The following is a 12,086-nucleotide window of genomic DNA, read 5'->3' as shown; positions in this document are numbered from 1 at the left end:
ACAAGTCCGCAGTCCCAAGCATATAGAACCTAGATACCACATTTCAGAGGATCCCAGGGAATTTGTCTGTGTGGGACGTTCTGATCTGAAATACGCCAAGGCTCATGTCTGACTGGCACTCCACAAAGGGATCACGATCAGCTGAAATAGAGGCTTTAAGAGAAATGAATGAACACTATGTGAAACAAGCTTTCGGACTGATATGCTCTTCTGGGTCACTGTGACTAATAATACTGCTCCGTGCTGGGCACCGCTCTCCTGTTCCCTATTTCCTCCATGCCCGTGCTTCCCCTCCTCATAACACACCAGACATCTGTCGCCAGGCAGACAGCATCCCCAGCAGTAACAGGCTCAGCTCCAGGCTAAACCCCTATAGTTCAGTATGACATTAAATAAGAAGTTTGAAGCTGAAAATGATTTTACTGGCAAAACAGCGGCCTGTTTACATGTTACTATTACTTTGTGCAGTTAGCGTCCAAACAGAGTTGCAAAACAGAATTATTTAAATTGTGATTCCGTTTATTATAAGGGAAATTGCACTTATGATACAACACCGTGCTGAAAAAAATGTGCAGTAGTGTGAAAAGCCCTTTGACCTACAAATGTCCTTTCTCCGCATACTTTCTGGTGTTGTTCTTACAAAAAATTTCTACATGCTGCCACAAGGTGGAAGCAGAGGCCATAGATGGAAACCTTTACGTCAAACAGACCATGACGTTTATATCATTAAATGGATGAAATAAAAGGCGTTAAGAGAGCAAATGCACCTTTGACTCATCGAAAATGTGCTTTGGAAACATGGAAGTTTATCCAGCTGTTAAAGGAATCTAGTGATTCCACGGCCATTAAGCTAAACAGATTTACTGACTAACCCAGAAGGATGGACCTCAGGCTACTATACTAATGATGGACACTGACCGGCCTAGAGGGAGAGACCTCCAGGCCATTGGGCTAATGAAGGGCACTGACCAGGCTAGAGGGAGAGACCTCCAGGCCATTGGGGTAATGAAGGGCACTGACCTGGCTAGAGAGAGAGACCCCCAGGCCATTGGGGTAATGAAGGGCACTGACCAGGCTAGAGGGAGAGACCTCCAGGCCATTGGGCTAATGAAGGGCACTGATTAGGCTAGAGGGCTGGACCCCAAAGCCACTGGGTTAATGAAGGATACAGACCAGCCTAGAGGGATGGACCTCCAGGCCATTGGGCTAATGAAGGATACAGACCATCCTAGAGAGATGGACCACCAGGCCATTGGGCTAATGAAGGATACAGACCACCTTAGAGGGATGGACCACCAGGCCATTGGGCTAATGAAGGATGCAGACGAGCCTATATGGAGAGACCCCCAGGCCATTGGGCTAATGAAGGATACAGACCATCCTAGAGAGATGGACCACCAGGCCATTGGGCTAATGAAGGATACAGACCACCTTAGAGGGATGGACCACCAGGCCATTGGGCTAATGAAGGGCACTGACCCGGCTAGAGAGAGAGACCCCCAGGCCATTGGGCTAATGAAGGGCACTGACCAGGCGAGAGAGAGAGACCCCCAGGCCATTGGGGTAATGAAGGGCACTGACCAGGCTAGAGGGAGAGACCTCCAGGCCATTGGGCTAATGAAGGGCATTGACCAGGCTAGAGGGAGAGACCTGCAGGCCATTGGGCTAATGAAGGGCACTGACCTGGCTGGAGAGAGAGACCCCCAGGCCATTGGGCTAATGAAGGGCACTGACCAGGCGAGAGAGAGAGACCCCCAGGCCATTGGGCTAATGAAGGGCACTGACCTGGCTAGAGAGAGAGACCCCCAGGCCATTGGGCTAATGAAAGGCACTGACCAGGCTAGAGGGAGAGACCTGCAGGCCATTGTGCTAATGAAGGGCACTGACCCGGCTATAGGAATTAAATCTAAAGAAATCATGCCAAGGATCATTACTACCCACTACAGCCTTTAAGCTAAGGAAGGCTTTCAGTCATTCCAGGGGAGCTAAACCCCGCAGGTATGAGACTAAGGAAGGTCAGTACCCACTGCGGGGGCAATAACCCCACAGTCACTAAGGTACTGATGGCCTTCTTAGCAGAGTGAAACAAGCTGGCGAGACACTGTGTAACCTACACATAATAACAACAAAGGCAGGATTAGCAGCACCGTAATAATGTCCCCACTACAGAACATAAATGGGCAACCAAGACTTTCATCAGTAACAAAGGGCCCGGTCCTGGAAACAAACCACAGCAGGCCCTCAGAAGACACCGGCCTTCTCTTTCATGTTACACTGGAAGGGTGGAGAAGACAGTGACTTCGGCCAGCACCTTGAAATGTGGCACGGACACCCATGGGACGAGCTGGAGGCTGCTGCCACTTCACAGGCTACCAGGAACCATGGAAGGAGTTTGGGGGGGCGGGCAGGCAGTACCCCCCTAGTCTATGCCAGTTGGGAAAAGAGACAATTTCTTCTGCATTAGGTAAATTGTGTTTTAAGTGCTTTACCTTGCTAGCTAACTGCTATTATGCAAAGATTTAGCAGTTGCTTGTTTTGTTTAGTTGTTTGACTGTGGTTGTTTACCGTTAAGGCTCAGTAAATAGGTGCTGTGAGGTTATAACTGTTCTATGCTGCCACTTTGCACCTGTGAGAGCTACCGAATCATGTCAGTGTTTTTTTACCGCCAACCGCAGGTATATTTTGCTACTTTGCCGAAGGTAATCGACCAGTTGGTCACCAATGAAATGAAGCATTACCCGTCATCTCATGAGTGACCTGGAAAAGTGCTGCCTTGAGCAGTTCTGCTATAGGTAGAAAAAAAAATAATAGGTTACACGTGCAAGAGATGCGTGTGTAGGGTAAGCGGGATGCCTTTTTGTCTCCGTCCTCTAAGGTGGAAACGTGAAACGGCGCCTAATGCCACAAACACATGGTGTGGTGGGGTAGAAGGTTACTGGGCCATGCTTAGTGTGAATATTCACCAGAATCAGACAGACTCTGTAAGACCACTGGTGCAGAGACTCGAGCTCTGGTCTCCAGGTGGATGGGACGACTGTGCGAATCACAGTCTCACTCTGGGCCTTCATTCCTCCTCAGTAGTGAGGGGGCTTGGGCTCCCCATGCCTGCCCATCACAATTTACACATACACACTCAAAGGAGCAGCCGCACAAAGCAGGCACAGGAAAGCCAAATATCTCCTGAGAAGAACATGCGTTGCATTTTGAAGATGCTCTTCATTTTTGGTGTATAATTAATAGTGTAGACGTAAGACCCGGCGAAATAACAGTTTTGGCTCTCTGCTTGTCAGTTACTGTTCCAGAACGGTCTCTTGCAGCAAGGACAACTACAGTATCACCCACATACAATACTCTAAAAATTTCCAATCCACAATGACCATTCATTTTTTAATGAATAAATTTTGTCTCTCAAAATGTGTCTGATGTTCTTTGCTTGCTAGTTAAGTGACAGATGAATCAGAGCTCAGCCCAGATGAATGCTGGATAGCTTAGTCTTTATCCAAATCCCTGTGTTCAGCAGCTCTTCAAAACGTCATTCAGCAAAACATCTCAAAAAAGCCTGACTGCCAAGTTCCTGCTCTCTGACGTATGGTTAAGAAAAAGCCAGATTATATAAACTATATCAGTGACGCTCCAGACAACAGATTACATTTGACAGATTACATCTTACTTTGTTTGATATGTTAAATACTGCTGGGATCATTTGCAATATGCATTAATTAGCTTTTACATTTTCTTGAGATCAATCGGTCTTACATAATTTTACACAAGCTTGAATATCAATAATTTGCATGCCTGAGTAACCCATTTAACTTCACGAACGAGAGGCGAGGGTGAATGGCAGCGGGATGAGCTCTATGAATGATGCTGCTCAGATATGCAATATTCAGGCATAATGTGCAATCATTTCCCGCATCAAAACCAGTGCCACCATCACCACAAGCATACTGTACTGGCAGGGGATGTAAAATGGGAAAGAGACCAAGCGAGTCCGTAACCCAGTAACACCACACAGCATGTGATTGCAAAGCAAGTGAACTGTTTTCATCGCAATGTTGGCATCTGCTACTGTCCAAATTTAGCACTCTGACCATCAGCTTAGATCAGTGTTTCCCAATACGGTCCTGACTCCCCACAGACAGTCTATGTTTTTGCTCCCTCCCGGCTCCCTACTGGGAGCCAACTAGGAGCTGAGAGGGAGCAAAAACATTGACTGTCTGGCAGGGTGCTTGGAGGGAGCAAAAAGGGAGCATCCTTGGGCAGGACACTCCAGTGACAGATACCAGTGTCCCTACCCACAGAACAGCAGTCGCCACACTGGGGCGAGGACGTGGGTGGTTGGCAGATTTACATACTGACATGAGAGAGCCATCGAGCGATCACCGAGGCATCTGCTGATGCCTCTTCATCTTTCCCACGCCAGCCTGTCCTTGCCTGCACCTCAGCAGACCTACCGGTGGACACCCGCTTTCCCAATTAGCACTTTTCACCATTATCAGGCCACTTCACCATATCTGCTGTAAAAGGAGGTGGAGATTGAGCTAATTAAACAGAAGAGGCACAGCCTGAAGTGATGGGCAGACACGAGGAACCCTGGACGTTCTCACCTCGTCTCTGGCACCACGTCACTCGGAGAAGCTGCCATAACGGAGTCTTAGAAAGAGTGAAGCTAGGGCCTTTAGACTACCATTTGTTTAGTCTTTTCTGTAAGGAAACCATGTCAAACAGCAGTCAAGAATGAGTGACGCTATATCACAGTGCCCCCCCTGTGCCCAGGGCTAGCTGAGGTGACTTTATCGTACACCCATATGGATGGGTACCACACAGGCACAGCCGGCCCAACCGCACACATGACGGCCCCACACAGGGGAGGATGCCCCAATTGCTTGCGTGAGGGTTTCACAGAGGGGCAGACAGGTCAACCACACATGACGGCCCCACACAGGAATCATCCTACCCAGAATCCCCTGCTTTAAAAACTCAAACTTATAAAAAACCCTGAGGTGAATATCAGGACTCATTCGGCCACTCTGAAACCACCAGTTTGGCTGTGTCTACAGAGATGCATGGGGCTGATAACAGGCTTTGCCAGAACTTTCCATATCACACGCAGGTATCATTTTCACCTGTGTTTAACGTGTTCGACAGCCAAACAACCAGCGCCTCATGGCATCTGACCGTATACAGGACATGTCCTTACAACGACTAGTGCAGTAGATCATATTGAGAACACAGCATATGGTTCTGCTCTTATAATAATATCCCTGGGGAATGTGACGATCGAGGATTCACAGGCGTGCTGTGATTGCGGCATCGGACTCTCACATCCAGTAATGGACTCAGATAACACGACACTGGATGCCGCGATGACCCACAGCACTGAAGAAGCTCGTGTGGAGCTGATCAGCTTGCATGAGCAGCGAAACGCATCGGAGCACGTGTCGGGGAGCACGTCACCGGCCGAGCATCTGGGCAGGAGGAGCGTGTGAGGAGAGGGGAAGCCGGTTCGGCCAGATGTCAGGGCCACGTGATGGTAGCGCGAGCTCACCTGGCCTGACGAGGATAACAGCAGCAATGCGACTTGCGATGCACATCTCTCAAAGCTAATCAGTTCTGCCATGTACTGCCACCCCGAGAAAAATACTTCCAAGTGTCACGTCTAAAAATATGCTCAGGATGCGCCTCCCTGCTGCGTTCGGATATCTCATCAGTCCCTCGCTTACGCTGCGGAGCACAGAGCAACGTGAACTGACACTTTCCCCGTGCTGAACCTGCTGACCGCGGAGAAGCGCACATGGCGAAGGAGCTGCGTCCTACCAGAGGTCCCAAGGCTTCGCTAATCTAGCTGGGGACCACTGCAATTATCCAGAAACTATTAAGAGGCGTGGATGGTAAGAGGGTTAGTACGTTTGCAAGGTATAAATAGCAGATTTGGACTTTGTCCAAACAGGCATGGGCTAACGTGTCTCTTAGGAAGTAAAAGGGCTGCCAACTTTGAACTACTGGGACATGTTGATAACCAGGACAATGTGATACTTACAGTAATTATATTTTTAAAGCAGTCATATAACATCTGGATTTTGGAAACATCACACTCAAGCCCTTCATTATGACAACCAGTACAGCTGGCTTGACGGAGCGAGCATGGGCGCAGGCCCAGAGTCCCCTGGCCTTGCGTTCTTAGTGCGTGAAAGATGGCTACCTTCGGGTTACATATTACTGCATGAGGTTCTACGTTTAAAAGACTGCAAGATTTTAATTATCATTTGGCAGACACTTTTACCCAAAACAACATATACATATTTATTTGTTTCTTTGTTTGTTTGTTGCAGAGGTCTCCAACTCCGGTCATGAAAAGCTACTAACCAGGGCCCAGTTTCTCGACACCTTTCTAACGCTGTGTCGTTCGTAAGTTTTAACGTAGAACTTACGAACGACGTAGCGTTAAGAGGGTTGTGAGAAACTCATCCCAGGAGGTTTTCTATCCTAGCTGGCTACTGGTGAGCCACATCTGTTTCACGCTATTTACCCGAGAAGAGGTGTGGCTTATCGGAAACCAGGTAGGATAAAAAAAACCTACTGGGCAGTAGCTCTCCAGGATTGTAGTTGGACACGCCTGGTTTATTGAGAAAGCAGGGTCAGCTGGTCCCTGTTGGAACTGGGCGTTAATGGCCTGGCTCAAGGGACCAATAGTGATCACAGGCAGATCGCCCCCAGGGCATGCAAAGGGAAAGCTCAATAGTGGCTCCACAGTACGTAATCATGCGCCCCAGAACATTATGGTACACAAATTCAAAGTCAACACAACACAGTATCAACGCAAAGGAGATGACCACATATACCATTCCACATGTATTATACTGTAAGCCTGTATATCAGCGGAAAAGAAATTCATTTTATAGGAATGCTTGCCAATAAAACACTGTGTTCTTCCCTGTGTAATTATTGATATCGACATTACAGGGAAGTCAATACCTTGATAATGATGCACCCATATGAAGCCCCAATGACCACAGAAATCAGGCACAAGAAAGCAAATCTGCTGAGAAGGTTCTCTGCAACAGCCTCTGGTGCAATATCCAATGCAGCTGTCATAACAGCATGCAGCACTGCAAAGCATTACTGGAATGACAGGGAACCCAAATAATGTCAAGCCCTGCGCAAGACGAACGGATACCGACGCAATAGAATCCGCACTACTGGACGTTGGGATCATGGCGTGGGACTGAAACAGCCAGCTAGGGGGCGCTGGACGGGCATCAATACCCTGGGAGATTCAACAGAGTATATGGGCCTGGTTGGTCGACTCAACTGAGGGACCCCCCCCCCCACCCAGAATTTGCAATTTCACCCCCAATCACAGCATGTGTACAGAATGTCTATTAAATCATCAGCAGCAGAGAACTAAACACTTGTTGTGCCTGGAAAAATAACCAACTCGCTGACCAGGTAGAAACTGCTAACTCAAATAGAGCAAGCTGTAAGATCCCTAGGAGTGCAGTGCTGAGCAATCAGAGGGCGCCTCCTTACCTGTGTGCGGTGGGCCGGTGCAGACTCACCTCTCTCGCAGGTCCGGGACCAGAAGCCGGTCCCCTTGCAGTCACAGATGAAGCGGTTCCATCCCTCCCGGCACACGCCGTTATTCTTGCAGGGGTGACTCTCGCACTGCTTCCCCGCCACCTTGCTGCAGGACGGCTTGATGCCGGCGCCGTTCTGAGCTTCGGCTATCTGCCGGATGTCCTTGCTGCGCCCGTCGATGAACAGGTCCCGGATGCAGCCCACGTAGCCGTAGTTGAGCATGGCCGTCCAGAGCTCGGTGGGCAGGATGAGGCCTGCCCGGTTTTCAGGGAGCCCGCCCAGATACATTTCCCCCTCCAGGTCCAGGATCTCGCTCTCCCCGCTGGCAGTGAAAGGCGTGCGGCGGCTGTTCACCGAGATGGTGCCTGCGGGGAGGAGAAGTGAGGAGGTCACAGAGACGAGGCCATCCAAGGATCGGTGCTCCGCCTGTTTGCTCGGGTGAGGCTAGACGGCTTTGACGTCGGGATAATTACAATGGGTCCTGTTTTTAAAAAATAAATAATGAATCGTGGTGTTTCACAGAAGCATGTTACGCCCACTCTGGGAGGCTACTGGGTCTGCAGAGAGAAACAGTTTACATATAGGCAGTAATTTGTTATCTCTATAAAGACAGCACAGTATAAGATGAAAGAACGCTCTTAAGCTCCCACAGCAAACAGTCCTAGGTGTGGGAGCTAAAAGAACATGCAGACAAACGACAGAGAGCAGGAATGCTCTAACACAGGCCCTGTGTCACCACAGAGGCTATCAGAGAGAGAGCAGGTTCACTCTAACACAGGCCTTGTGTCACTACAGAGACAATCAGAGAGAGCAGAATGGCGCTAACACAGGCCTTATGTCACCAAGGGGATGATCAGAGAGAGCAGAAAGGCACTAACACAGGCCCTGTGTCACCATGGAGACTATCGGAGAGACCAGGATCACTTTAACACAGCCCCTGTGTCTCCATGGAGACAATCAGAGAGACCAGGATCACTTTAACACCGGCCCCGTGTCACCATGGAGACAATCAGAGAGACCAGGATCACTTTATCATAGGCCTTGGAGACAATCAAAGAGAAGTATGTTTCCCAAAAGCTCCTGTTAGCAACTTACATAGTTGGAACCATTCAGTTGCATGGTTCCAACTATGTACGTTGCTTACCTTGTTATCAACTTTGCTTTTGGGAAATGTACCTGAGTGTAGTGAGAATTATCCCCTTTCATGCTTCTGATGATAGTCTAAAGGGACTGAGCATCTCTGAGTCAGGCTCAGGGCAAGGTGGGGAGTTACACACAAGGACTACAAATCGATAGTAATAATCTGTGCCTAAGTGTTATTTGCATTGTGGGGTCTGAGGGGCTGCATTATGAATATCCCCAGAGACTTAAAACGTCTTGCGCTATAAGGCAACATTACAGATCAATCTTACAGACAAACAATGGAATTACAGACACAGACTGAGATGAGAGAGAACGAGGAGAGGAACAGACGGAAGGGGGCAAACAGAATGGGCACAGACAGGACATCTGAAGAACAGGAAAACAGGCAATTTCAAAGGGAGACAAAAAGCATGAAAGTCTGTAAATCATATAAAACAAAATATTTATCAACAACTAAGAGCCTTGGGCATGAAACTGTTTTGAAAATTGGGCCTTAAGGAAAACTAAGTCATGGGGAGATCTTTCAGACCGGGGTTGCCAAAACTCAGCCTCACATCGATTTTACCAGTAAGTATGAAATCAGTGTTGTCAGTGTTGGTCAGTTGGCCAGTGTGAGATTTTCAGTTTGAGACAAGTCTGCACATTTACATGTATGTGACAGTTTTACTACTTTGCATGGTTTGCGAACTACTGCGACACTTTTTATCTAGCTAATTTTAGGTTTATTATGGAATAATATCGATTTGCCTTAAGACTTCTTGTGTGAGCGTGAGAGTCAAAAAGTGTGAGCGTCACGCCACATGAGTCAGAGTTGGCAACCCTGACGAATTGATGAAGGGCAGCATCGAGGAGTTCTAACTAATCAAAGAAGCTCACCTGATCTTCCATCTCGTTGTATGTCTACGTGGTACCAGTTGCCATCGTTGACCTTTTTGTCTGTTGCCTTGACTTTGATGGTTCCAGAGCCCATGTCCAGTAGCAGGTAAAGACTACCATCCAGAAGCTCCACGGCAAAGAAGTCCACCTTGGTGTTCTTTTGACTTCGTGTGTCCTTTCTGTCCTGAGGCTTGCCATGGGTGAACAGGATCAGTCCATTGGGTTCTGAGGTGAGGAAGTCGAAGGAGATGGAGCCCATCCGCTTGGTGTTCCACTTAGGTAGACTGATGTAAGCCTCGGGAGTCTCAAAGGAGATTGGATCCAAGGTAGCAACGTTCTCACATCTGAAGACCACATCACCCTGGATCTTCATCTTGGGGTCCATAATCCTGGCCAGCCGTGATAACTCCAACCTGATGTCATTGTTTTTGTACACAACCTACCAACAAATAAAAACGTATTTGAGAACTGGTTATATTTGGAGTGGATGAAACTAACAATATAATGCAAACAGCAACTGCACTGTTGCATAATAACCAGATCACAGCTAAGGAGTATGACTCTTTTGCACTGCTGAGAATTGGCCAATGATTGGCAGTGTCGTGTTGTAGAAAGAGGACCATAGAGCACCCTACACACTTCATGATGGTCAAGCCGGACACCCTTGTCAAGAAACCTGCAATGAACTGAACAAAAAAAAACACACGCATCTTAGAAAAGCTCTCTTGAAGCGCTATTAAGTGGCATAAACAGTAAGCCGTCAAAGTTGTGTCTTGGCCAAATATGCTCATAGAAATTCACTCAAGTGGAAAATTGAAGGCTTTTCTCCCCAGAAGCCCCTCTGCCTTGTATGTGGAGCACGCTGCCCTGTGGAAGTTGCAGTCCTGTTTGGGAACATAGCCGTCACCAGACCGATTTGGTAGCTTTGGGATTACAGATAATCCCGGAAGATTTGACAGTAAATCAACACATCCTCCAAGGTGCCAGCAGGACTGCTGGACGGCAAGATTGCCTTTTTTTTCCCCGCAGAGGCAGATGGGAAAAATCAGCACTCCCAGGTTCCAACTGTGGAATTATCTACCCGATCACAGCATTGGTCCTGCACTGAGTGCACAGATAACGCATGGAGATTAAGGCTAACACACTCACCGCCCAATATGTAAGTTAAATATATATATACATATAAGTAAGAAAGAAGATAAGAAAAGAAATGAGTGCAGGGGCCCCAAAAGAGAAACTGACAGCAAATAACAGCCACCAGCCACTATGGCTACTTGGGGTTTTACCGGAGAAGCACTGTGCAAATTGGCAGAATGTTACCATGTGAAAGAGTCACATTAAACACCTCCTCGCACCTGCATTCCCTCCCACGAGTCGACCTCTTAATGATGGTGCCTCGCGCCAGTGACAGCTCGGGAAGAGTCACCGTTCAGCTACTCCAGTGCCAGACAAACTGAGCGTTTAAACAAAGGCAGGAGAGAAGACGGCGGTGTTGACGAAAGCCAGCCATTCGGCAGCGTCTGAGGGAAGCCCGTCGTCTTCCTACTGAGATGCTAAACATATGCAGCCTACAAAGAAATTGAGGAAGGTGACAGAGGGCCTATGCCAGGACTGGGAATGGTGTTGACTGACAAGTAAGAGGAGGCAACAAAAAAGCTTTCTTTGGTAAATGGCTTTGTAATTAAAATCTGATAATGTATAATACGAATGACAAAGTGACTGACGGAAGTTGCTGATCAATTCTGAAAGCCCACAAACAAGTCTGTAAAGAGGTCTATAGAAGGCGTAATAGCAAACAATTTACGAGTGGTCTAAACCAGGGGTCTCAAACTCCAGTCCTGGGGGGCCGGAGCCCTGCATAGGTTTTGGATTTACCCTCATTTAACACACCTGATTCGACTCCTTGTGCTAATTACCACACAGCTCCTGAGCCGAATCATTTGTGGTGGAACAGGGCCCCAGCCCCCCAGGACTGGAGTTTGAGATGCCTGGTCTAAACCATGATTTGAGCTTGTAATCAACTTGAACATTAATGACTATAGTGCTATATGGTCTACGCCCCTAAATGGACAGAACATTGACCCTGAGCAGAAAATTCTGGCTTTATTTTTAGATGGTAATACTGTATTTGAGGGGGCACAAATAATGCAGTAGTACACTCTTACTTAATGTAATAATAGTTAGTTACATACTCCCATGTTCGTTCATCACTAATCAATCATAACGGTTCATGTATTTCATGCAGTTATTACATTGTTTCATGGTTTGTATTTGATTGGTAACTAAGTTACTAAGTTACTTGTGCCCCCACAAGTAAAGTGTTACATTTCAGATTCATATAATTTTCTCTTATGAGCTTATGAGCATCCATCACTTGTTTAGTGTAGCTGACTGTCACACAGATAGTAAATAAAGGTGTCTACCAGCCGGAATAGTCATGGCTGGCTAGCCGGAGGTGCTCAAGGGGTTTAAATGACCTTGGGAACAGG

At 47.6% G+C, this 12,086-nt stretch overlaps 1 protein-coding gene across 12 annotated transcripts in view; it reads right to left on the bottom strand.

The window, feature by feature from the left end:
• The window catches only part of LOC125707122 (neurexin-3a), a 146,796-nt gene that overhangs the window by 87,100 nt on the left and 47,610 nt on the right, over nucleotides 1–12,086 (bottom strand). For all 12 annotated transcript variants that reach the window (XM_048974061.1, XM_048974056.1, XM_048974049.1 and 9 more), the window contains 2 exons: nucleotides 9,598–10,036; nucleotides 7,560–7,943 (listed from right to left, as the gene is read on the bottom strand). In XM_048974061.1, the coding sequence (XP_048830018.1) occupies nucleotides 7,560–7,943; nucleotides 9,598–10,036 (823 nt within the window). The remainder of the gene's footprint in view (nucleotides 1–7,559; nucleotides 7,944–9,597; nucleotides 10,037–12,086) is intronic.

The sequence above is a fragment of the Brienomyrus brachyistius genome, chromosome 14 (genome assembly GCF_023856365.1).
Source record: "Brienomyrus brachyistius isolate T26 chromosome 14, BBRACH_0.4, whole genome shotgun sequence".
NCBI lineage: Eukaryota > Metazoa > Chordata > Actinopteri > Osteoglossiformes > Mormyridae > Brienomyrus > Brienomyrus brachyistius.
This window is presented reverse-complemented; position numbering and strand designations above follow the sequence as displayed.